This window comes from Carassius gibelio, chromosome B1, assembly GCF_023724105.1.
Source record: "Carassius gibelio isolate Cgi1373 ecotype wild population from Czech Republic chromosome B1, carGib1.2-hapl.c, whole genome shotgun sequence".
In the NCBI taxonomy this organism is placed as follows: Eukaryota; Metazoa; Chordata; class Actinopteri; order Cypriniformes; family Cyprinidae; genus Carassius; species Carassius gibelio.
In genome coordinates, this window is record NC_068396.1 from 25,620,720 (window position 1) to 25,647,463 (window position 26,744).

At 36.6% G+C, this 26,744-nt stretch overlaps 2 protein-coding genes across 4 annotated transcripts; one reads left to right on the forward strand and one right to left on the reverse strand.

The window, feature by feature from the left end:
- Positions 1–2,656: 2,656 nt before the first annotated feature.
- slc43a3a (solute carrier family 43 member 3a) lies at positions 2,657–14,345 on the forward strand. Of its 2 annotated transcripts, none has more exons than XR_008152288.1 (13): positions 2,657–2,909; positions 3,968–4,580; positions 4,687–4,816; positions 5,226–5,272; positions 5,364–5,440; positions 5,513–5,605; positions 5,768–5,907; positions 7,755–7,894; positions 8,017–8,157; positions 9,322–9,429; positions 12,260–12,446; positions 12,535–12,725; positions 13,433–13,574. XR_008152288.1 is itself a non-coding variant. In XM_052546440.1 (13 exons), exons 2-13 carry the CDS (start codon positions 4,388–4,390, stop codon positions 13,574–13,576), a joined length of 1,521 nt encoding a protein of 506 aa, XP_052402400.1. In that variant the 5' UTR covers positions 2,659–2,909; positions 3,968–4,387; the 3' UTR covers positions 13,577–14,345. The 2 variants fall into 2 exon arrangements, 1 of the variants encoding a protein (XP_052402400.1); XM_052546440.1 differs by having other exon boundaries at positions 2,659–2,909; positions 12,535–12,655; positions 13,433–14,345.
- cabp2a (calcium binding protein 2a) lies at positions 13,839–26,559 on the reverse strand. Of its 2 annotated transcripts, none has more exons than XM_052546442.1 (7): positions 26,419–26,559; positions 25,428–25,616; positions 16,096–16,126; positions 15,544–15,678; positions 15,213–15,322; positions 14,981–15,128; positions 13,839–14,556 (listed from the first exon to the last, which is right to left on the reverse strand). In XM_052546442.1, exons 1-7 carry the CDS (start codon positions 26,479–26,481, stop codon positions 14,531–14,533), a joined length of 702 nt encoding a protein of 233 aa, XP_052402402.1. In that variant the 5' UTR covers positions 26,482–26,559; the 3' UTR covers positions 13,839–14,530. The 2 variants fall into 2 exon arrangements, with proteins under 2 accessions (XP_052402402.1, XP_052402401.1); XM_052546441.1 differs by lacking the exons at positions 25,428–25,616; positions 26,419–26,559 and adding exons at positions 18,844–19,056; positions 20,161–20,673.
- Positions 26,560–26,744: the final 185 nt, after the last annotated feature.

Here is a 26,744-nt window from a genome sequence, read left to right on the forward strand (position 1 = left end):
CAGTAACACTGAGTTCCCCACCCAGTGAATAAAGCTCTGCTGATGTTAAAACTCGGTTCAGTCGAAAACTAAGCTTAACACAGCCAGTCAGGAAGGGAGTTTGTAGATCCAAGCGCTCAGTATGAGTCAGAGTCACCCAACTATTAGCAAGTAGGAGCACACAGTAGCTCCTGATAGGTTCGTAGGTCACTCTCTTGACTCGATCGATTAAACGCAACCTTGGTGAGCATAAAATGTTACAATCTTTTGAATGGTAGTGTATGCCCACTTGGCTCTATTGTTTATTCTATGCCTGCTTAGAACAGTTCCTGATGTTCTCTCTGAATGCCACACTCAAATCTCAGATAAGGTTTAGGTTGGAATCCATGACCATTTCAAGGACTGACAAGACAAATAAGCAAATACTGGCAAAACAACAGAGACGTGCAAAGACTCTCTCACATAATTTATTATTATTATTTTTTTTTTTACATTGAACAAAAAGTAGGAACCAGTTGTGCTGTATCATTTCAGTATGTGCCTTATTTCACATATATTGCAGCCTTTCTTGAAAAGGTCCCTGAGATACATCCTAATCAAATAGCAGGCATCCATTGAGGAGCTAGAAACAAATCCACTATTAAGGCATTTCACTTTACATTATCGCTTCTAATAAAGCTTTCTTCAGTAAAAATGTCCATTTCCTGTTGTCCTCTTAGATCAAAATCCACTGACATATTAGGCTAGAACTGGAATTTGTTTCTTAAAAACACAAAGCCTTTCACCTCACAAGACGTTAATTGTGGACTATTGTGTTGTTTTTAACAGCTGTTTGGACTCTCATTTTGACGGCACCCATTCACTACAGAGGATTCACTGGTGAGCTAGTAATGTAATGCTAAATTTCTCAAAATCTGTTCAGATGATGAAATAAACTCATCTACATCTTACATGGCCTGAGGGTGAGTACACAGCTATTCGTTTATTTTTTATTTTCGGTAAACGATTCCTTTACGACTGAGATATTAAATGGACAGAAATAGGTAGATGAATACAAACTCAGCTGCAAAGACATAGTTGCCAAAAGCTAGACAGATCTGATTAAAAGTGTTTCATTGAGCTGACAAGAAGAGAATGCAGGAAGGTTAGGATCAGATGAAGAATTTTAATATTTGCCAAATGTGCCAGAGAATGAAATAACTGATTAAACTTTGCATGGGGGCACAAGATGACTCATGATGTTGAGCAGAGCAAGTCAGACATGAGAGGGTTGATTAGGGCTCTCATGGCTCCATCTAGTGTTTATCAGTGGAAACTACAGCGGGGCCCTCTGAGCACTTAAAAAAGAACATTTGCTGTTAATATACACACAGATTAGTTTGTTTTTTAAGTGGGAGAGATTTGGAGGAAATTACTTGCTTCCCAATTGATCCTCTGCAGTGAATGGGTGCCGTCAGAATGAGAGTCCAAACAGTTAAAAATATCACAATAATCCACAAGTATAGATCTGTTTTGGATTGCCTTTGGTTGTAAACAGTACTGGATCTGTGCATATTTCTCTCCAAATTCAGGCCAGACAACATTTTCACTATGAATATTATGGATGGAGTCATATTTTAGCTGGAAATAACTCTTTTTAACACCTTGATGGATTTTAGCATTTCACTTATGATGTTTATGATGCTGACTGCAGTCAGTTGATTATTGTGATGTTTTTATCAGCTGTTTAAACTATAATTTTGATGGCACTGAAGACACAGACACTAGTAGTCTTTATTCGGACCTTCACCTTTTACACATGTAATAAGTGTATTTTCATTTCCTTTAGCACCTGCATCACACAAAGACTGCACAAGCTCTCATGATCAAACACACAAAGCCTTAATGTCAACCCACAAGAGGGAGCCAGATGGCCACAAGATTTAATTATCTGTTCAACCAGGCAGGACAGATAAAGGTCAGGAACTGCAAGTCCATTATATCTTTAACCTTACCTGGTTACTTCCTTGCGTTCACTTGCTCTGCATCTCTTTAAGTTTTCCATCACACAAAGAATTGGCACTTTGCATAAAAAGAGTACAAAATATTGGCAATTTCTTCTTTTTCTACAAATGGACAATGAACTTTAAATAAATGTTTTATTTTGTGTGTGTGTGCACTTTTTTTTTATTGTGTGCTTGCCAATTTTTGCAACAGTGGTTACCAAAATGTTGCAATAAACATTTTATAAATAAAGAGTTTATTTTCAAAAACAGATAACTCAGCTTTTTAAAATGGTCAAAAATTATGCTTTTTATCATGTTTTTTTATTTTTATTCTGTTAGTTGGCTGTATTTTTTAATCTAAGCAAATTAACCCAACTGCAGTTTAATTGAGATTAACTTTAAAAATGAAAAATTCAGGAGTAAGCTGACAGCACAATTAGAAATGAGTTATCAGCACAATAACACACTGAGCAAAATATTGTCTATATATCGTAATATAATTATTTGTCAATACTGCAAACACTTAAATTGTTTTTTCTTTATTTTGATGTGCCACCCCAAGATTTACTGTGGCCTCATCTGGCCACCCCTATTAAAATTTTCTGGGGGCGCCACCTGGAGGGGAGGGGCTTACCAATAGGTCAATTAGAACACTACATAAACAACTTAAAATAATTTTTTAAACCGCGAATGTGAAACTCATTTCGTAGTTCTATGACCAATTCATATATTTAAATAATTATTTTAAAATAACTGGTTTGGGCTGTAGTCAATAAATCTGTAATAGCAGGCTAGTAACAAAACGTGTTCTCGTTCACTTTGACTAACTGCCAGGCTCATGAACGCGCACAGACGTGCACACAGGTTTAGTAGCCTACTGTTCAGCTCAAACGGGATTTTACAGCGCTTCAGCGTTTCCGTCATTCAGTGTGACAGAAGACTGTTGTGAGTAGATGTCTATATGCAAATAGAATAATTTTGTAATAATTTAAATTGAGAAAAACCTGACTCATGCCCATGTATTTACTATTGCTCAAGATTGGAATGGAAAGGGAGTAAAATCCATTTGCTTGTGATGGTTTTAATTTAATTAGATCTGACGCTCTTTTAGCATTATATCGGATATCGCCTGTATCTGTTTATATCTTTTGCATTACCCATAAAAACGGTGGACGAGGACAACTGTTGTTCTTGTTAGAGAGATTAGAGCTCGCAGACATGATAATCTGGATTAGTCAACTGTCCACAGAGCGCGCACATGTGTGCCATCAGTGATCAACAGTTTTACCTTATGTCACATTTCAAGATTCGAGACACTGTTGCAGCACGTCTTAACTGCTAAATCACAATTATGTAAGGGATACTGTACAGACAGACGATCATTATAACAAGAAAAAAACCTCTTCATCCGGGTTATCCGAGATCCCCTCTTTATAGATCATAATAACCCTTGCGATATTTAAATGTACATTTTTACTGCTTGCCAAGTAAACATAGACAAAAATATTGATTTGAGTTGAAATTACACATTTCTTTTTTCATATAGCCTGTTATCTATTACATTATTAATCAATAATAATAATAACACCTTTAAATTACTACTACTAGTTTACAACTACTACTAATGTTTTTGTTGTATTGTTCTGCCATTCAGATTGCTTTATAAATTAGCTTTCTTCTCTTTTTTGTTTTATTGTTTTGATTGGACATTGACTGGGAATTCCCTTGCCTCTAACTATCGATCAATATTTTATTCTCGCCATAGATTTACATTGTCAGTGTTCCCAGTGATCCCGAGATGGTGCTACTGTAATTTGCGATGCAGGATAAATGTCTAATTTTGGGGTGATTATTCAAAAAATAGTTGAGTGTTGCTCAGTGCTGTAACTGACTGATCAGAATCAAGTGTGTTGGTTAGGGTATTGATACCCTTGAAAAATATTTTTTATTGATTAAATTGAATTGCATCAGTAAAATGCGATTTTGTCTGTCTCTTCTTGCAGTTTTACATAACCTTCAGACACATGCACAGTTTTAGAGGGTGGGAATTTTAGGGAGAGGCCTACAAACTAAAAGAATCGTGGCATACAAAGATAATAAACTCCACTTCTTACGTTTTCTGTCATGTTGTTTTCAACAGCAGATCTGTACCTCCCTCTCTTGAGAGGAACATGCACAATTTAGTCCAAACACATGGAAAACGTTATCTCTACCACCATATAACCGACTTGCATGGTGTCTTTCTGGTCAATTATGAGCAAGCCTTAACACAAACAAGAGAAGTGGATCAGGATTTAGGATGATGCATTCAAGATTAAAATTAATTTAACAACACATAGTGGCAAGCGTATACAGTGCACTTTCCTACACAAGTGGATATTTCAAGAAGCGTTGCTGACCCTGACGGTGTGGAAGTGCAAAGGATGCTGGGATGCAAGGGATCATCTGGGACTGGGGTGAGATACAAGCTGACTCTGGCTACAGGACTGCTGGAGTGCTTGTGTTTTGCTGGAGTCGTGTTTGGTTGGGCGTCTCTTGTGTTTGTCCTAAAGACTGATGGCTACTTCAACGATTTGTGCATCAATGCGACAGACGCTAGTGGAGAAGTTAGCACAGGTGAGGCCATTTACAACAATGGCTTTTAAGTTCTTACATGGTTTACTTCATTTTATGCTTTTTCATATTGGTCTGTGTCTGCCTGCTCATCTGTTTTTCTCTTTAGATTGCAGTCTGCAAGATGAGAATTTCTCACTGGTTTTTACCGTGGCCTCCTTCATGAACAACTTTCTCACTCTGCCCAACGGATTCTTCTACGACCATTTCGGCACGATGGCGACACGATTTTTGGCTATGTGAGTTATTTCCTCATAGGATGCAAAGCAGAGGTCAGGCAAGAATGAACAGAACTGCTGTGTCTCTGCAGTAGAGACTGGAAGTTTATCTGATTGTGTGTGGGGTGTGCTTTAAGCAGATAGTAGAAATCATCGTGGGCGTTTGACTGGGCTCCAAAAACAGGGCTTTGTGCACTGCAGCCATTAAGTAAAAACAGCCCCTAAGCAAAATTAGTTGAGACTGTCAGAGTATGTGCAAATGTAAGCTGTTCTGTAATGTTAGTGACCACTTGTTCTATACAGAAAATATACATTTATAAAAAGAAAAACACTGAACCATCACAATCATGTTTGAACAGTTAAATGTTTCCTAATTGATTTTGAATTATATTTTATTTATACAACTTTATGTATAATCATTATTTTGTAGATTTCTGTACACCACTGGGACTCTTATTGTGGCATTGTCCAATAAAGGTAAAGACAGATTTTTTTTATTAATAATTACATCACACTCATCATGGACATATTTGATTTGACTAATTTTTCTTTCTTTTCATTGAAACAGCTCTCTCTATCTTGCTTTTTCCTGCTATGTCGATCGTTGCTGTTGGAGGTATTTTATTTCTAATGACAAATATGCAGGTATGTACATGAATGATTATATTCCATACATGCAATACATCAAGGATAATCAATTGCTTGTCCTCATTATAGGTGGGGAACCTTTTTGGCTCTCGTAGATCTACAATTATTACAGTCTATAATGGGGCCTTTGACTCTTCGTCAGTTATTTTTCTTATCATCAAGGTAAAAACTACTCTCTCTCACACACACACACACACGCACGCATGCACACACACACACACACACACACACACACACACACATATAAAATGCATTGAAAAATCCTATATTTGTTCCACAGTGATAAAAAAGAGTTTATGATACCCTGTATAACCATTTCTGAAGGTGCTCTATGAGAAAGGGGTTTCTCTTCGCTCCTCATTTCTCTTCCTCTCAGCTTGTAATCTCATTCATCTCCTCCGGACTCTTTTCCTTATGCCAAAATCACACATTCCCTATCCCATCCCAGAAGACTACAAATATGGGTGAGTGAAATGATAAGATGAGTATAAGATGAATAAACAACAGTCCAAATGTTTTGGGTCAGAGATTAATTATTTTATTCAGCAAAGATTCATTATATTGATCAAAGGCGATACTGTAGACTTTTACATTGTTACAAAAAATATTTAAATTTTAAATAAATGCTGTTCTTTTAAACTTTTTATTCATTAAATAATTAAAAAGAAAAATCATGGTTTCCAAAAAAGCATGAAAGCGGGACCCCTGTTTTCAACATTGATAATAATAATAATAAAAAACAATTTTGAGCAGCAAATCAGCATATTTGAATGATTTCTGAAGGTTTATGTGACACTGAAGACTAGAGTAATGATTAATAGTGATTAATCACATTTAAAATAAAAGTTTATGTTTACATACTTTATGTGTGTACTGTAGTCTGTATATTTATTATGTATATATAAATACACACATATACATGTATATATTAAAGGGGGGGGGTGAAATGCTATTTCATGCATACTGAGTTTTTTACACTGTTAAAGAGTTGGATTCCCATGCTAAACATGGACAAAGTTTCAAAAATTAAGTTGTACGTTTGAAGGATTATTTCTGTTACAAAAATACTCCTTCCGGTTTGTCACAAGTTTCAGAAAGTTTTTTCCGAGTATGGCTCTGTGTGACGGTAGATGGAGCGGAATTTCCTTATATGGGTGCTAAGGGCACGTCTGCCGGAAGAGCGCACGCTCCCGTATAGCAGAGCAGAGAGAGGCTGTGCACAGACAATCACTGATCAGAGCGAGAGCGTCGCAAAATGTCACAAAAGGAGTGTTTTTGGTTGCCAGGGCAAGACAACCCTGCACAGATTACCAAAGAAAAAACAGCATTAAGGGACCAGTGGATGGAGTTTATTTTTACAGAGCATCAACGGAGTTGTGCAAGTGTTTGTGTTTGTTCCCTGCATTTCGAAGATGCTTGTTTTACAAACAAGGCCCAGTTTGACGATGGATTTGCGTATCGTTTATTTCTTAAGGATGATGCAATCCCAACGAAAAAGGGTCACATTCGTGTTTTGGAACCGCAGGCGGTGAGTAAAACTGCTTCAAATATCTCTGCCTCCTTGTTAGTGCGTCCGCCTCCCATCGGAGACACGGGTTCGAGCCCAGCTCGGAGCGAGTCGTTGCTGCTGCTGCTCTCGTTCAGTTTCAGCCTCGGAATCTGATTCTGGATCATAAATAAACGCTGAATCTGACTGTTAGCCATGGTTTATTTTGGATGATGGTTTTTTCCTCAAGGTAATGTCAGAGCCGTTAAATATGTTCTTCAACAGCTCTGGGTAATGTCACAGCTTCCAAACGCTCTCAACGCAAAAGCCTACTGGCGCTCGTGATTCTTTAGCTCCGCCCACACATCACACCTCCAGTCGGTCGTGTTTTTCCGGGAAAAATCGGTACAGACTATCTTTCTCTTATGAATATAATAAAACTAAAGACTTTTTGGAGTTATGAAGGATGCAGTACTACTCTATAGGTACTCAAGATTAACAGGATATTGAGTGAAAACGAGCATTTCACCCCCCCTTTAAGGAAAACATAAATATTCATAATTAATATAAATTATATACAAATATAAATATATATATATGCCTGTGTATTTATATATACATAATACAAATACACAATACACACATTTAGTATGTAAACAAAAGCTTTTATTTTGAATGTGATTAATCACGAGTAATCGTTTTGCAGCCCTAATACGTGTATACTCTATATTTATTATGTAGTAAATCTGATATATCCTTAACTACGTATAGTACATAATTCATGCTCTTATCCATATTAATTCAAATGCAAATCCTTATTTACAGGATGAGCTGTGCTAAATCACATAGCTACAATGTTGAACAGTATGAGGCAGAGCGAGACCCGAGTTCAGACAGAGGCAGAGGTGGAGCTAATGAGCCACTGGAGACTGACACACTCCAGCTAACAGACAACTCTGAGAAAGGTGCTGCTTGGCTTGCATAGCTCTTAATTTGGTAGACACTGCATGGTTGTGGAACCATTTCTTTTCAATGAATGGTTCAAATAACAACTGACTGAAATATCTTTATAAAATTTTCCCAATAGACAGCTTTAGGAGCTGTGTTCTGTCCTGGTTCTTTCTGTGGCACCTCATATGGCTGTCAGTCATGCAGCTGCGGCATTATTTCTTCATTGGAACTCTAAATCCAATGCTCAACAGACTGGCCAACCAAGACCCAGACATTGGTAAACAATTTTTTCTCTTTACTATGATGCAGTTCAGTGAATTCTGTTTAATATTTGTTAATGTTAGTAGTCTCTCTGTTCATAAAATCAAGTGGAATTTGAATTACAGGACGAGGAATTTGCTGAATTCAAAGACAACACTATCACACATTAGACTTGATTTAAAACACTCTGGGTTATGAAGAGATTTTGCACTATGGCCCATAAACTAATATATATTTCTATATTAAATATACTGTATACTTATAGATATTTAGATTTAACTTATATAATTAACATATTAAAAGTAAAATCATTTAAATAAAAAAAATATATTAATAACATTTCCACAACTGATTATTATTATAATATATAATATAATGATATATTGTATTTCTATATATCCTGTGTGTGTGTGTGTGGGCATGTTTTTGTGACATATCAGGACACAACTTTGTATAATGACATGGGTATGACACAGGTATTACAAGGAGAGGGTGACTTATGAGGACATAACCCATGTCCCCATTTTTCAAAACGCTTATAAATCATAAAGAATGAGGTTTTTTGAGAAAGTAAAAATGCACAAAGTTTCCTGTGAGGGTTAGGGTTAGGTGTAGGTGTAGGGTTGGTGAAGGGTGATAGAATATACAGTTTCTACATTATAAAAACCATTATGCCTATGGGATGTCCCCTCTTTTCACAAAAACAAACGTGTGTGTGTGTATAATCATTGCAAATTTTTCAGATTTACTGAATTCAAAGGCATTTAACACAATCACACATCAGACTTTGTGTTAAATTAAAGCATTCTTAAATTATGTAAATTAAATGTATAAATATAAATTTAATAAAAAAATAATTGAATTCAAATAAAAATATATTTTAATGACACATTTCCAGAAATATTCCATATGTTGTGTGATGGGTAATTTTTATAGATAATTTTAATTGACAGGTTTTTTTGTTAAAAACTACACTTACAACATGAATTCAATTCCATTTGAATTCTACTCCCTTAAATAAATAATAATAACAAAAATCTATCTACAGTTCTACATCCTCTTTCCTATACCAGTCAAAATTCAGGAATGGAATTGGATTTTCAGTTGTCAACACTCAAGGATGTAGCAGCAGAGGTTACGGAGTTTGACCGAGACTTCTTTATCTCTTTTTCATTCTCAGTGAGTGAGTACACCAATGCATTTGCTTTCACCCAGTTGTGTGGAGTTCTCTGTGCTCCCTGGAATGGACTGCTAATGGACAGACACAAAAGAAAACCCCTATATACAGGTCAGTTAAAAGAGAAATGTGAAGGTGTGTTCCCTTTCAATACTTCACTTGTACTGCGTTGCTAGACTCTTTTAATTGGAAAACTCCTTTTTCTCCAATCACTGAAGCCTTTTTCAATCACCTTATGGGGTCCATGGGGTCGTGCAGTGAAATAAAAATGAATCAATGGCTCGCCAGCGGAGCAAATTTCTCAAAAGAGCAAGAGTTCTCTCTACTCAAGATTGCCAAGTCCCATCACAGTGACCCACCACACGTACCAATCCAACACCTAGCCACATGAGCAGAGGCCCGTGATTCAGGGGCATATTTTAAACCTTAGTGCAGAGCAAGGAAGCTCATGTCTCACGCTCCAAGGTGAGGATTTTACTGGCAAAAGGAGCTGTAGAGATGGATTTTGCCAGCTCAGAGTGAGTCAGGCTTCTACAACCATTACTTTCTTGTCCCCATCTTGATCCTCAATCTCAGGCACCTGTACCGTGCCTTCATGTAATGCTGATTCTGGATGACTACTTTGAAACAGATCCTCTTGCAAATATGGCCAGGGGATTGGTTCTTTTCTCTGGACCTGAAAGACGATTAGTTTTACATACAGATAACCCCCCTCATAGATGATTCCTGAGATTCACAGATTCCATCCCTTCGGACTGTCCCTGGCTTTTACAATATGCATGGATGCGGCTCTCTCCCCTCTGAGACAGATGGGAATCTGCATACTGAACTACCTCGACGAGTGGCTCATCCTATCCCAGTCGGAGGCCGAGATAATATCTCACACATCCCTCTTTCTCAGCCACTTAGAGTTCCTGGGTCTCAGGGTCAATTTTGCCAAGAGCTCACTGTCTCCCAGCCAACAAATCTCAGGATGGGAGCAGTTTCTGATAGTTGCATCAGAATGCGCAAGGGTCATACAACAACTTGTGGCTTCCTTCAAAACCGGAGCCTTTTCCCTTTCAAAATGTTTTAAAAGACACTAGGCCCCATGGGAGCTCTGTGTAAGGCCAAACCGACTTTCAGCTCCTGGTCGGACAAAGAAGGTCGGCTACACATCAACTGCCTTTTTGGTAGTGTGTCGAGCCCTTCAGACTTACTTGCCAGATCTCAAGGGACACTGTGACATGCTAGTCCACTCGGACAGCATGACAGTGGTATCTAATATAAATCGCCAAGGCAGGTTCACCCCGAAGTGACCCTTCGAGATGGTAAACCGCCTCTTGGAATGGGCACATCTCAACATTTTCCACCTGGTACTAACACTTGCCAAAAGCTCGGCTTCCTGTGATATTGATATTGTTCTTCCTACAAGAGCTGTTCCCATTCCACACTCATGGTCTGTGTGGCAGCTATAGAAACTCACCATGCTCTTATATCCGATAGTAGGTGGGCAGGAACAACTTATTTTTTTACTTTTTGAAGGGATCCAGGAGACTCAATCCGCCTCCACCTCTTACCATCTCTACATGGGATTTGTGCATGGTTCTGAGAGCCCTGAAGGGTTCCCCCTTTGAGCCGCTACAGTTAGCATATCTAAGAACCCTGTTGCTAAAAAACACTCTGCAACTGGCATTGGCATCGGTAAAGTGAGTAGGTGGCTTGCAGGCACTCTCTATAAGCCCTACTTACATTGAGTTTGGGCCTAGCAATTTCAAGATTGTCCTAAAGCCAAGGAATGGATATGTTCCCAAAGCACTCTACACCCTGGTTAGAGCACAGGTTATTACTATCTCTGCGCTTCCTCCTTCGGCGGAGGACCAGGAGCTGAACCTTCTCTGTCCTGTCAGGGGTCTGAGAATTTACATCGAGCATTCCACCCTGTTCATGCAGTCAGAACAACTCTTTGTGTGCCTCGTTGGCTGCACCAAAGGGTCTCCGGTCACGAAGCAGAAAATGTATTGATTGTTAGTTGATGCTATTGCACTAGCATACTCCTCCCTGGGCCTGAAGTGCCCCTTGGGAGTAAGAGCCCACTCTACACTGGGCGTAGCCTCGCTGTGGTCTAGCAGTGTGTCAATAGCAGACATTTGTGCAGCGACCGGCTGGGTCTCGCTGTTCACCTTTGCCAGGTTCTATAACTTGGATGTTTCGGCCTTACAGGCTCAAATCCTCTCTGCTTAAATGGGCATGCAACTCCCAAAAAGCAGGTCCACTCTGGCGTCTGCTTTACTTCATGTAAGCTCTTGGCCCTTTTTAGAAGTGCCGAGGCTAAATAGGATTGTTTGGAATGATTTTTCAACGCTGAGCTGACCTCATTGAGTTCAGCCCTCCTGGCTCCTGCGGGGCTCATCCTACTTATACTTGGTCCATTTGAGCTCTTAGATGCTCAAGTTAATTTTAGTTGTTCCTCTATCATAGCATGTTGGGATTGTACTGGTTCCCTATAAGCGTCTAGAGATGCAGTACAAGAGAAGTATCGAAGGGAACATACTCGGTTACTAACGTAAACTCGGTTTCCTAAGTTACAGGAGTACTGCTTTGTTAGCCATGCTATGATGCTACATGACTCCGTGTTGTCACATCAGTCGAATTTACCTGAAGATCCCATGCTTATATAGCCAGATGGCCCCACCCATGCTGGCACGCTCTGTTGGGCTTCATTGAGGCTTGTAAAGTTCCACTGCCGAGCCATTGGTTCGTTTTTATTTCACTTCATGAACCAAGAGTTGTACAGTTACACTTGGTTATTGAAAAAGGCTTAAGTGATCAGAGAAATTTTTTTTTATTTTTTCCCTATATGTGTCTAGCAACGCAGTACTCGTTCATTACATTAGTAACCAAGTACGTTTTCTTTAACATGTTTCTTTTACTGTCACACCCTGTTTTTTTTTTTTTGTAGGTGTGTCAGAACGTGAAGCAGACCTGCGCTCGTCTGTTCTGTCTCTCCTCCTCACCTCTCTGCAGTGCTTGTTGTTTTCCATCTGTGCAAGCATTCCATTCCTCCCTCTCCAGTACGTCACATTCATCCTTCAGGTCCTTAATCGCTCTTTTCTGTATGGAGGGAATGCTGCATTCATCAGCATAGCGTAAGTAAATCGGGTGATATAAGTATCTCGACTGTCACTAGACTGGAATCTTTACTTTAGTGAGTGCAATAAATCTGAATTCCTACAGGTTTCCTGGCCGTCATTTTGGAAAGCTGTATGGTCTAGCGATGTCTCTATCAGCTGTGGTATCATTGCTGCAGTATCCCTGCTTCGCCCTCAACAAAGTTTTTGGAGGAGACCCCTTCTGTGTAAATCTATGATTCCCACACCGTTTCAACTACATAGAGCTCATATACATCATACACAGTGGCCCCAAAAGTTTGTATACACTTGTAATTGTATGAAAGTCATTGAATTATATCACAAAAAAATCAACCAAGTGACATTTATTTTAAATAAATCTAGCACAAGCACTCTTTAAAAGCAAGGACATTTTTACTAAAAGATGTTTTAAGTTATTAAACAATATACTAAGATACAAAAAGTATTGATTGAACTTGATTTGATATTTTGTTATCTAATTTAATTAAATTAATTTATTTTAAATCTGTGCATTTGAGGTTTTAAAATTATTTGAGCCGCTAGATGTGGATTCCTATGGAAGCCCATTTCTGTAAAATAATTTGCTTTGATAAATCATAAAAGCCAAAATTATATAAAGTTAGAATTATGAGATAAAAAGTCAAAGCTAAAAAAAAAAAACTGAAGTCAAAAAGCTGAAATTATTTGATAAAGATTATTAGATACTGTGTGTGGCAGAAATGTTCTTCCATACTATACCTGCAGCGAGATTATATGATTAAATGCTATATACTAAAACCATATAAATACTAAAAAAGCCTATAAAAGTGAGTTTTTCACATCAAACATAAATACCAAATAAATGATTTCTCCATATAAATTTCCAGTAGCATTTGATTAAATATCCAGTTAGTTTTAATTCTTTGTGTTTAAATTGACCATAATCATTCATTTGTTTTTTCCAGCTTTTACTGTAATTAGTAAATTCTCCTGTGTTTCTGTAGGTGAACATCATCTTGACTGTCCTGACTCTACTGGCCTTCATTCATCCTGTCTATGTGTTTCTTCACTGCAGAGAGCTTGCAAAACAGCGAGAGAATTCACAAAGTATTTCAGAAGCCTCCATACAGGAAACATCAATGTATTAATTTAAATCTACTATAGACATACTTGAATAATTATTTTGATTATGCAAACCTATCTAGGCCTTAGCTTTTGTAACTGACAAAGGGAACATTATTAAGCATTTTGATTCTTGTGTATTCAGTGCAATGTTTTACCACCATTGTATTTAGCGTTTGAAATACTTGAAAATAAGAGTTAACAATCAGCAATTAAATTAATTCCATTTAATTTAACTGGTTATTAAATATTTACAATCTTTATGAGTACAGAAATAGCAATAAAAAATATTGAATTTTTTTTTAATAGTTCAGTGTTGGCATGAACAGATATTTAGATAAAAACATTTATTTAAACAATGATTAAGGAGCAAGGGGAGATCACATAGGTCTCAGAAACATAGTGATCTTTACAATTGACCTCCAGACTGTATGATGACTTGTATGATATGCAATTTTGCATGTTAATATCCTGTTCCCACTGCAAAAGCATTAACTGTCCTTAAAGCATCATAAAGGAACTCTAGACCCATTAACCAGTGGTTTACCTTCCAAAACACACGTAATACTAAGTCCACAATGACCATTTCACAATCTCATATACAGTTTTCAGAAGTTATTAATTCATGTCCATTTAGGGTTTATAGCATGTTTTATAAATAATATGTGCTACAGCTATGCATCCTTACAATTCTGAACATGTTGTGGAAATGTGGAAAATTACTTAATTAACTCCTTAATTATTATTTTTATTTTATTTCAGACCAAAAGTTTGAAATAAATTATAAGAAACAAACGTTTCCGCTTTGTCATAAAAACAAACAAATGTGTGCTATAAAGGTCTGTGTATGAAAGAAAGAAAAAAACAGTATGCTTTAAATAATTACATACGGTAGTTAATTAAAGCAGACACATAGCATTTCATTCTTCACATTAGGAGTTGGCAAGCTGGTTCTCTTCCTTTTTCATGATTCTTCTAAGTTAGCGAGACATCATTCGGACAAACTCTATGGAGCATAAGGTGAAACAAACAGGTTATACAGATTAAATGTATTTATTTACATTTATGCATTTAGCATATGCTTTTGTCCAAAGCAACTTACAGTACATGCAGGCTATTTATTTGTTTGTTTTAGCCAATATGCATGTTTCTGGAAATTGAAACCACAACCTTTTGTGCTGACACAATGCTCTACCCCTGAGCCACAGGAACAGCATGGGCTCAGTGATAGAACTGATTGTTCAATATATATATGCTAAGTTGCTGCTATGTGATTGGCTGATTAGAATTTGTGTTAACAAGCAGTTGAACAGGTGTACCTAATAAATTGTCAAGCGTTATTAATGAAGACTACATATATAATGGTTTCCCCAAATCCACATGCAAGAAATAAAATAAAAGAACCTGTGGAGCACAATTATATTTCAAACCTTCAAAGTCAACCTGCCCATCTCCATTGAGGTCAACATCCCTGAGGATCTCATCAATCTCTCTGTGGTTGAGCTGCTCTCCCATCAGCTTCTTCATGGCTTCCCTCAGTTCAGCCAGACTGATCTCACCATCACCATCTGAGTCAAACTGAGACAAAAAGATACATTTTAAAGGGGTGTGACTTGAGAACTTGGGAATACAGTACACCTGTCAGTAGCATGGAACACCAACCTCTCTAAAAGCATCTCTCAGTTCTTTCACTCCGATCATATCTGCTGTCTCAGCCAGCATCTTTGGACCCATAAGGTCTACAAAGTCCTCGAAGTCCACTCTACCACCACCTATTGAACAAACAAACAATCAAGTAAGAAGGAGCATGAATACACCCCAAATATACAGTATATGCTGCCAACTGAGATAAGGAAGTACAATGATAACAAGGTCAGGGTTTCCAACTCTCAGGCATCTGGCGTGGCACTCACGCTTGGACTTCAGCATGAGATTGATGCTGAAAGTGTGAGTGTCATGCCAGATTCCTGAAACCTGCAAGGTTGCCACTCACAGATCTGCTGACTCAGTTCAATCAGCTCCATTTCTGTTGGCATGTAGCCCATCGTCCTCATGCACTCGCCCAGATCCTTACAGCTAATGAAGCCGTCTTTGTCTTTGTCAAATTCTTGGAAGGCTTCTTTCAACTCTGAAGGCAGAGAAAGAATGAGAGAGAGAGAGAGCGTCTTCCTCGGTTTGCTGACATTAATGTGTAATCTGTCTGTCCAGTAAGAGGATTTTGAAGGATAAAGGTACGGTGATCACTCATATAATTTGTTGGGGGAATAGTTCATCCAAAACTACTCACACCTATGCAATTGCAAAGCAATAGCTAATGCCCTATTTTCATAGTTTAGCTGAATTATTAAATTGGATGTATTCTCTCAAGGGATTTAGAGGAGACTGAAGGTAGACTTGTTTAAATTGAGAGAGGTAATGGCAAGATTCCATGTTGATGGAGGGAGATGAAGTCAATCAGGGAAGGAATCATATTACTTTGGATGGTGGGAGAGTTTAATGCTCTTAAAGATATAAAGCATATCAGTGATGTTGGATATCTCTGTACCTTCAATTTCCTCTGGCCGTAGATCTCTGTCCTGCAGTGAGAACAGATTTCAGAGACATACAGAGACAAACTATTAGGACAGACACACAGATACGTAGCCAGGCACATACATACAAAACACATACATAAAATGTGCGTAATAATGAAAATTATGATAAATAATGAATACAAATAAATAATTAAAAATAGTATAATCATAACAAAATATAAACAATCAAAATAATGCAATTACATTTTTTTTTTTTACGGTTTAGTCACCAAATCATTATAAATGGTGTGGGAAAATCATTAAAATGTGGGAACCCTGTATTATAATCTTTCCTGTAATCTGCTTTGCATTCAGACTGTGCTTGTTGAACTCAAAGTACATTGTACCAGCGCGCCTCACACACACCTGTCGCTGGGAGCAACCATCTGCACACCACTGCATGAACACGCGGGTGGATGAATGAAACACACGAGGCTCAGATCACCGGTCAACACAAGTAAAGACAAAAGAAGTGCCTGCACGTAAAATGTGCTTTGAATCACACATAACACTAATGCATGTATCTTCTTCTTTCCAGGGAAGATTCAGCTGATCCAGATCACACTTGTTCTCCCAAAAAAATCCACAGAATAATCCACAAAATGGATTTATAAGCCCTGTTTTGGGGTTTACAACTGTTTCACCTACAGTACAACACATACTGCACAACATACTAACAAATGTGGCAGTTCACTCAAAAATAAAATATTGCCAAAAATGTACTCACGCCATCCAAGATTTAGATGAGTTTTCTTCATCTGAAGAGATTTGGAGAAATTTGGCATCACTTGCTCCAAACAGTTGATAATCTACACAAGTAATCTACACAACTCCATCAATCCATTAATGTCTTGTGAGAAGCTGTGTGTTTAAATCCATTATTAAGTCGGGTTGACTTCAAACTTTTGCTTCTGGCTGAATTATGAGTCGTCTATCCATCATATGGCTTTTCCCAGTGAAACAGTCATCTTGTCAGGGGAGAAATATGCAAAGATCAAACACTGTTTAGAAAACACCTAATGGATTTGTTTATTACAAATACCAAGCGTTTCACTTCACAAGATGTTAATTGATGGATGTGAGTTGTATGAAGTACTTGTGCATTATTGTGATGTATTTATCAGCTGTTTGGACTCTCATTCTGACGGCACCCATTCATTCCATTGGATCCATTGGTGAGCAAATGATGTAATGATAAATTTCTCCAAATCTGTTTAGATGAAGAAACAAACTCATCTGTCTGAGAATCACAGTGTTATGATATTATGGATTACACTGTAAGTTATCAAAGGATAGAAATGCACACACATGGGATTGCGTGTTGTCAGATATTCATGTTCGCGGAAATGCAAAAACTCTGTCATTAAAACATTATCAACATAGCTCCAAGTAAAAAAAGAACAAGCAGAGCAATGAAATCTCAAATGAATCAACATTTATACATTACATAAGTAATAAATGGTAGAGTGATTTGGATTTTGATCTGATTGACTGAGCCTGTGTTTTGGCAGTGGCCAGTCAGAACATATTCACACAGCTGGGGAGTATTTAGGCTGATTACTACCATGAATTGGCAAGCATGATGCAAGCAGCAGTATAAGGTCTCTATGGTGAACATATTACAAGGGTCTAGGTTGCCAGGCAACAAATGGAGTCGAATGGAGTTCACATATTATTTTTTTTGAAAATCAAGTTTACATCCATACAATATATAGTTTTTACGTAGTCTGTTCAACGGGAACCCTGGAGCATCAATAAGTGCTGCACTACTAAGCAGATAAAAATACAGTGATATTATTTGGTGAAAAAGGCTTTAGATAAATAAATTAATATGTCACAAACAATTTCAGGGATATTTTCCATCTGTTTTGTCTTTGCAGCAATTTCTGCAGCTTACACCCTACTTTTCTATCCACACCAAAAATGATTCTGGGATTATCAGACAGATGTAGACATTGATATGAAACATTAAGCTACTATGAAACAACACACTTGTACACTTTTTCTCTTTGTAGTTTTGACTACATTCACCAGAATAACATAAGGATCTGATTATAGATCAATGACTGTCATAATGACTGTCATAATTTATTTTATTTTTTTTCTGCAGAGACATAAGAGGTTTTACCAAGATTCTCCCATGAGTAAAACAAAACATTATACTAATGGTATATATAAATCACAATTGACAGCAGAAGGATATTACACTGTCTCAGTCACATCGAACAGTACGTCTAGGATCTACAAGAACTTAATTTACAATTTTAAAAACTACTAATAAAAAAACACTATCAGGTAATATTATATTATTCTATATAATTTCCGATCTGGTGAACACTCGTACGTAATTAGGTTGTAGAAATGCATTCATGGTAGGTTGTGCATTCATGTCTATTATGAACACTTTCATGTGAATTGTTACTTTTAAGTGCATTTAAATTTAAGTATCCTTACAAATCTGCATGAAGGACTTGGCAACATAAAAAATGACCTGGTATTGTCTCACAAAGAACAATGCGGCACAGCATGCTCCAGTCATAGGAAGGGGAGATGATGGGTCATTATGAAAATAATGGCGGCTCAAGGGAGGATTTGACTGAAGATGGATAAGACAGATAATTTGCGTTCAAAAAACCTTGATGGAAATTCTGACACTGATGTTCTGTGTCCACACCATGCATTGTCTAAAAAAGTGTGTTTGTAAGTGTGTGTGTACATACGAGTTGAGCCTGAGCGAAGCTTTGTCGGAGAAAGATGCAGGCCGGGCCCACGATGTTGTGGAGCATGGTACAGTTCTGAACCAGAGCACATATCGGCTCCTCAAACTGCTGCCCCAACTCTTCATCATCCTCATCCTCAGCTGCCACATCACCACTGTCTCCTAACACGGCGGATGCCAATGGAAGACCACTGCCTTCGAGGGGAGGGACCCCCTTTGCAAGGAACCATTTCGTTATGCACCAGACAAAATCGCAGTCTGACAAGATCTAATGCTGTATGTGGTGCCAATGTCTATACTATGAATTACAAATATTATTTTATTTAAAAATCAGTTCTCAAAAAAAAAAAAAAAAAAAAAACATAAGTAAAAGCACCATAAAAGCATCACAAAAGTGCACTATATTACAAATCTTCTGAGGCCATATGATTGCTTTGTGTGATGTAATGAGTGAAATTTGATTATAGGAAATCTGAAAAATCCTTCTCAAAAGCAATGGTTACCATTCAGTTTTACTGTCATAGAACAGCTTGGACATTCTTCTATAAATATTATGTTTGGAATTACATGAAAGTGAAGATATGTATAATTTATCATTATACATAGTACTTTTCAAAGGTTTGGGGTCAGTAAGGGTTGTAATTTGTAAACAATTAATAATTAAGTTTTAAGTAATTTACCATTTTCTTCAGCAAGAATGCGTTAATTTTACAATAAATAAATAAATAAATAAATAAATAAATAAAAATAAACCTACAAGTAAATACATTTATAATGTTTCCAGTATTTTCCAAAAATCTATTTTAAATAAATGTTGTAATTTTTTGTATCCCTATTTAAACAAATATTAAGCAGAACAACTGTTTATATCATAGATTGTAATAATAAATAATCTTTCAGCATATTCAGTTTATCAGAATGATTTCTGAAGGATCATGTGACAGTGAAAACTGTGTTAATGACTGGTTAAAATTCAGCATTGCCATCACAGGAATAAAATGTAATTATTTTAAAATAAGGTAAAGCAAAACAAAGTTATTTTAAATTATAGTAATATTTTAGCATACGTATCAGCACAAGAGACTTCTTGTTAACCCCCCCAAACTTCTGAAGTGGTGAAATATTCCTTTAAGTTTGTACATTACAAATATTACAACTTACACTCACACACTTTCTTTCAATAGATTAATTTATCACACCACAATACTTTCTGCAAAAGGCCAAGTAAGTATGAATAGTTTCAAGTAATTTTCTAAATCAGTCTCACTAATCTACATCTTATAAAATAGTCATTTTAAAAAACGTACATAGTTCTTACCTTCTTCACGCTGTTTCTTTTAGATGGCTTCGCTCCCATCATTTGTATTTCTCTAATTCTCTCTGCTCCAACTCTTTCTTGTCATCTCTGTCCCTCCCTCTTTATCACTCACTCTTGGTTCCTGTCCTCAGATTATTACATAAACTTTGCGACACACAATCCCTGTCGTCAGAATATCCCAAAAGGGGGCGGAGCTGCTTAAACAAGAGGTGATGGGTCGTGATGCTCATATCACCAAAAACAGTCACGGCATGCTTAAGGGAGGAGTGAGACCTATTCCTTCAGCCAGAAATGGCATTTCCATGGTTTTCTGAGCACAATAACCCTGATGCTCTCGGACCTTGCATCTGTTGTCTGTTTTCTGTCTCTCTCTCTGCACGTTTTTTCTTCTCCCTTCTTTCTTTTTTTCACATTCTCTCATCTCACATCCTCATTTTGCTTGTGACGGACTCTAATCGCACTTGTTCTACTGCAAGTGACTGACACAGTACAAAATGGGATGGGATGGAGGGATGAGGAGAGAAATAGAGAGAGAGAGAGAGAGAGAGAGAGCAAAGGGGTGGGAAAGGTCCGTATAATCCACAACATTCCAGATTACATGGTGAGTGCAACGCAGCTGGCAATGCTGATAATGGAAAGAAGGATTGTAGAAAGATTGTAGAGCGCAGGTAGACAGCCATCAGATTGTTTTTTAGAAGGGCGATGAGCTGCAGTGTCAGGGGTCAGAGGTCAAAAGGGTCAGATGAGAGGATAGATGGATCAGTAGATGAAGCCAAATCAGTACTTATAATAATAAATAATAAATAAATATAAAAAATATAATTAAAATATTAAATATTATTAAATATTAAATAATATAATAATAAATGTCAGTGATGAAAATGGGGGAAATGTGTATATTGTTATATAGCTTATTAGTTACTATATGTTAAGTTATTCAGTACTATACATAGCAATATATATTACCATATATGTTACCATATTGAACTATATTATTACTAATAATATTAATATATGATCTAATTTGGTCCATTTCCCTTTAGGTGAAAGACTGTTATAAACAAACAAACAAATAAATAATGAATAAATATCAAAATGACAGCTATCCCCGGACACATAAACATGGTTGTTTGTTTTGATCTAATCTACTCATAACTCCCAAAATATGATATTCTGGGCAAAGATCTAATTCTTGGTATTACAGGGAAAAACCAAACATATTTTACATTTTGGCTTACAGAATTACTTTAGCGAATTACAGAATTATCTCTGATTAACATCAGTAACACTGGTGGAAATTAAATTATGCTTGTCTATAAGATTAGATGGGTTTTAAACATGCAGGTTAGGGCGCAAAACATGTTTTACAAGCAAGAAGAGTTTTTGTCCAGAACAAGGTATTACTGTGTTCAATCCCACATTCATGCGATATTACAATGTAATCTCTTCATGCCATGCCAGGCTATTCTCTTTTATACACAACTAAGATATTTTAAGATCGGCTAAAAGATAATTGTGCTTAAAAGCTCTTCAGGTGGAGAGAAAGTAGGTATACACAGACAGAGATGCAGGGCTGTTTCGTAATACCACACAATCTGGCATTTAAATGATGTTAGGTTTGTTATTATAGATCTCCCTAGCACAAGAGGACAGCGTCAATTCAGTGAATCCTGCATGAATGATTTAAATATGAATAATTCATATTTTCTTTATATCTGTTTTATAAAAGAGTGATCTTACACATCCTGCAGAATAAGCTAAAGCTATATATCTAGCTCTCTTCAGATTCCTTTCTATCTACAGTCAGCAGCTGTATTATGGAAATATAACCACTAGGGGGAACCAAACAAGCACTTTTGATATTCCGTGATGTTTACAAGGTGATAGACCTGTGCAACACCATTTACACACTTACATTAGTTAAGATTTGGCAAAAATGAAAATATTGATGCCGAAATCATCTGTAATGCATATGTCCATAAAAAGAAAATAAATACCTGTAATAGCTTATAAAAAATGTAGAAAATAGAAAATAAAGAGTGGGTGTGTCCAAACCTTTGACTAGTATGAAATGAGCATTGAAGGAAAGGGATGTAATCTCGTAAAAGTCATAAATCCTGAAGTTTTCTGCTGAATTCTGAGGGTGAGGATTATAACCAAAATCACACACACAAACCTAAACTAAAAATAACATTATTTCAGGTAGAAAATTCATACACATTTACAAATGTACAAAGATTCAAATATTTAATTATTTTGTATTTAATTATAATCAAAATAAAAATCCTTCCTGCATCACAGTTTAAAGACAAATTAATTTAAGCAAAACGCATTATTGGTAAATGTTCTTAAATATGCTCTATAATGTGTTTACTTTTTTCATAGAATCAGTCATTGCAATAGGCTACCATAAAAGTTATTTAAGCATTATATTAGTATATTATATAATATTATATTATTTTATTATAGCCTTCCAGGTTTTGACTTCGGGCTCAGCATTCCATCAGTACACCACACCATAGAGCAGGTCAATGAAAGTAAATGGGGTGCAAAACAACACTGTACAAAAAAAAATAAAAAAAAAATAAAAAAAACCTGAGACATTCTTCTGAATATCTTCTTTTGTGTGCCACAGGATTCTCACTCATAATTGTTTTTCATGTAATAAAGTACCAGCCGGTGATACTCTACAGAGCGGCTCCTAATTGGGTTACCCATAAATACCTGGTCTCTGATTGGTGGATTAAATGACTTATTGTAAAACAGCCAGACAACTGACCTACAGCGGTGAAATGTAGAGCGTCTCGTTTCTGTTGACTCAAACAGCTTCTGTAGTTGTTTATTTGTATATGTGTATGGGCTATAGAGGAGATTTGGGTTGTCTGCTGTGTATTGGTGGGCTTTCGATGGATTAAGGCCAAAACACAAGAGACAAGCAGCAGTGAGACACGGAAGCAGAGGAAAAAATATGTTAACTGAATGCAGAATGTTTGTGTGGCTGTCAGCACCTGATGTATCATTTGTTACATGTTACATTTTTTTACTCTTTTTAATTTAACAAAATTACATCTTGATTAGAAATTACACAGTAGGTGATGTTTTCCTTCTTTGGCAGTGTTTCCATGTGATCAGGAAAACAAAATGTACGGAATTGGTGAAAAATAAAAATGGATGTGGCAGTTAATATTTCTCTGATTAGGATATTTTCTTCTGACTTGAAGCAAATATCTACGCATCTTTTTAACTTTAATAACGGTTGTAATTTGTGTAAAAGAAGTCATGTAAAACACACACACACACACAATGATATATTTCATTTCACACTAAATTTAGAATATGATACTATACCATACACCAATTATTTTGTCCATTGTACATTCAAATCTAAATTTATAAAAAAATAAAAATAAATAAATAAATAAAAATAAAAAATAAAAATGTGACTTTCATTTTCCAAAGAAAAAAGTTTTAAACTCTTAGTTTTCATATAAATCAATAAACCAGACATATAATTTCCTGCATTTAAAGAAACAGTGACCTTGTGATTTCAGCATCTGGTATAATGGATGGTGCATGAGTTGTTTTGAAACTTCTGCAGAAAAAATAAGATGCGTTAGATTTAGTGTTTAGGTTATGGTATGTTGGATGTACAAAGCTATCCCCACGTCTAGTGTGTGTTGTGTTATTATTACGATGGCCAAAGCTGGAGTGTTCACAAGAGTGTTCTTGTGAGTGAATCAGTTTTTAGATCTGATCTCTTTGAGTCATTAATCTCACCCATATAATCCTCCCCTTCTCAATCAATCTCTCTTATTCTTTTTCTTTTATCCCTCACTCTCTTCTCCCACGCTTTTCACTCCTCCTCCTTTCTTCCCCCTTTAAGTGTTTATCTTTGATCGAGTGTTATGATATCCAAGATTCAATCTCTGCATTGTGGATGAATTACACTTTCTCAGACGTATGTTTTTCTTGGCATGGTAGCAGCATACTAAGACTGTATTGTTATTAGATTCTGACACGTCAAAGGATAAAATTGTAGTGGTTTTTTTTAAAGGTTTTGAAACTAGTATTATTAATGCTATTAAGTCAGTCATGTTTAAAGAATTTGAATGTTGTTAGAGTTGGTCTTTATTTTAAGTAAGTGATGAAGGTTAGTGAATTAGTGAAAAGGGAAATAAAGAGATTTAATGGAAAGCTGTGATCGTTTTATATCCCATGTGTTTGGGAAGGCACGCTTTAAAGAATGAGGTGTGGTGAATAATAGATAAAACATAACACTCGTTCAGCTTTTACTCCAGTACAGTGCCATAATCCTCTGAAAGCAGAGAGTTTGTCAGAAAATGATTATTATGATTAATGCTGTGTGAAAGGGTTTCAGAATAAATAAACAACAGACCGGAAAGAGTAATTGTGAGGGGAGTGTAGATGAAGACAACAATTCTGTGTTTCTTAACAGATTTTTCAGCACTTAACAATGGTGACATGTTTACTGACAAGTTTATTAAAGTTATTTTGGTCTTGTTTTACAAGAATAAACTAATTCAGTCTGTCTGCTTCACAATTTCATGTTTAAAAGAAAATTGTTTGTACACCATTTCTATTTTCAGTGACAGTCTAATATCTCCTATCCAGTTAAAATATTTAAGCTCCCAGTGTGTATTATTATTACATAAAATGTGTAAGCACAATGCAGGCATCAGATAACATTTGACCAACGTTTGATAATTCAGCATTTGAAATAGGCTTTTTTCCCCTTTTTTTCTCCATTCCAGAAGAAATGCCAACTAATAAGTAACATTGTAGTAAGAATTTATTTTTAACATCATGTTCTTAACATAAAACGTTTAAAAAAGCACAATGTATAAACTGCAAATAACCCAGACACTACAGAATCCTGACAAGCGGTCTTTCAGTTAATTGAGCAAAAAAAAAAAGCCCATGTGACCCATTCACAAATAGAGACCCTATTCACACAAAAAACTGCTTTTGGAGTATCCATCAGCGTAATAATAAGCACTATTTCATTAGCAATCACAGTTCCTCTTTTCTTTTAATAGTAGGCCTGTATGACAGACCTGATCACCATTTTTAGTTCAAGTGTGAACTGTATCATCAAGCACTTAATAGAGAAAGTTTCGCATTAACCACTATTTGATGCTTACAGCCTGTGAATAAGCTCAAAACATTTGTTTAAATGTGAGCTCACTGTTCACCTCAGCACAACACAAAACCATAAATAACTTCCTGCGTGACACAGCAGCCCATACCTGACCAAAGACGGATGCCACAATGGGTCTGAGTTTCCTGCGCTCGGTCTCTACTCTGAGGGGCTCTGTGTCCGGGTCAGTGGGTGAGTTCAGACTGAGGGTTTTGGTTTTGGGTGGCCGTTTAAAGCTGCCGCCGCCTGAAGAGGTGCTCCATCTCCTCAGCTTCTCTATCTTCTTCCTGAAGGACCCCTGCATTTACAGTATGGAGCAGAAGAGCATTTTATAATCTAAAATTAAAAAGTGCACAGACACTTTTCACACACTGCTGTGTGTACAAAATCCCAAAAAAACATAATATGTCTACATGCTCATACACTACATATCATCTTGCATTGTTCCCCAGCCTGCTGCTTGATTTACAATGTTTCTTTTTGCACATGTACAGTATTATGTGAAGCATATTTTATTTAATTTATATATAGATAAACATCTATATAAAGTATATTTATAGTCAGAATCTGTCATTAGTTTAGTTGCATAGGTTTATACTGTTTTACTTGTTGTATGTCTGTATTTATGTAGCACCGTGGTCCTGTGAGACATGACATTTCATTCCACTGAGTGTCCACACACGTAGCGGAATGACAATAAAGTTCAACTTGAACTTGAACTTGAACTTGAACTTGAGCTCCAATTATGAAATGTGGATGCCAGGAATAGTTGTCACATGGGTTATATATCAAAAACGATTAGATTTTGAGGAAAGTACAGTCTCACAAGTACTTGTACAACAGTAGCTAATGTGAACTATATCTTAGCAATAATGGTTAAATAGTGTATAAAAACTTTTGATTGTCCAAATTAGAAGGTATGTGCCTGTACAGAAAACCTAGAAACATTAACTTGACTAAAAAGTGTGACCACCAGCCTCAGTCTTTCTGATTTATTTCATAATTGTTAAGCACACATACAAAGTTTCAATCTGGAAAACTTAGTACATTTTCAATCATTTGTCCTCCATCTCATAATCTAAGACTCAAAGGTCACATACCTTTTTGACAATCTTGTCTTGAGGAACCTCAATGGTTTCCATGCTGCCTGCTTCCATTGACATCTTTCTCTGTGATGACTGATGAGCATTAATGCTTTTCTATGGCTCTGTGATTCCTCCTCTCACTCTGAGGAATGTTTAGATTCTGTTGCAGAAAATTACATTGAGTGTTTCCATCTTTGGACATCACTCGCCCCTCCTCCCCCCCCCCCAGCCCCCACCCCTACCCCCACAGCTCGCATTCTCATCATTCAGTCTCTCTCAATCTGTTCCTCTCTAATACTGTCCCTCCATCTCTCATTGTCTCTCACTCATTCATCCGTAGG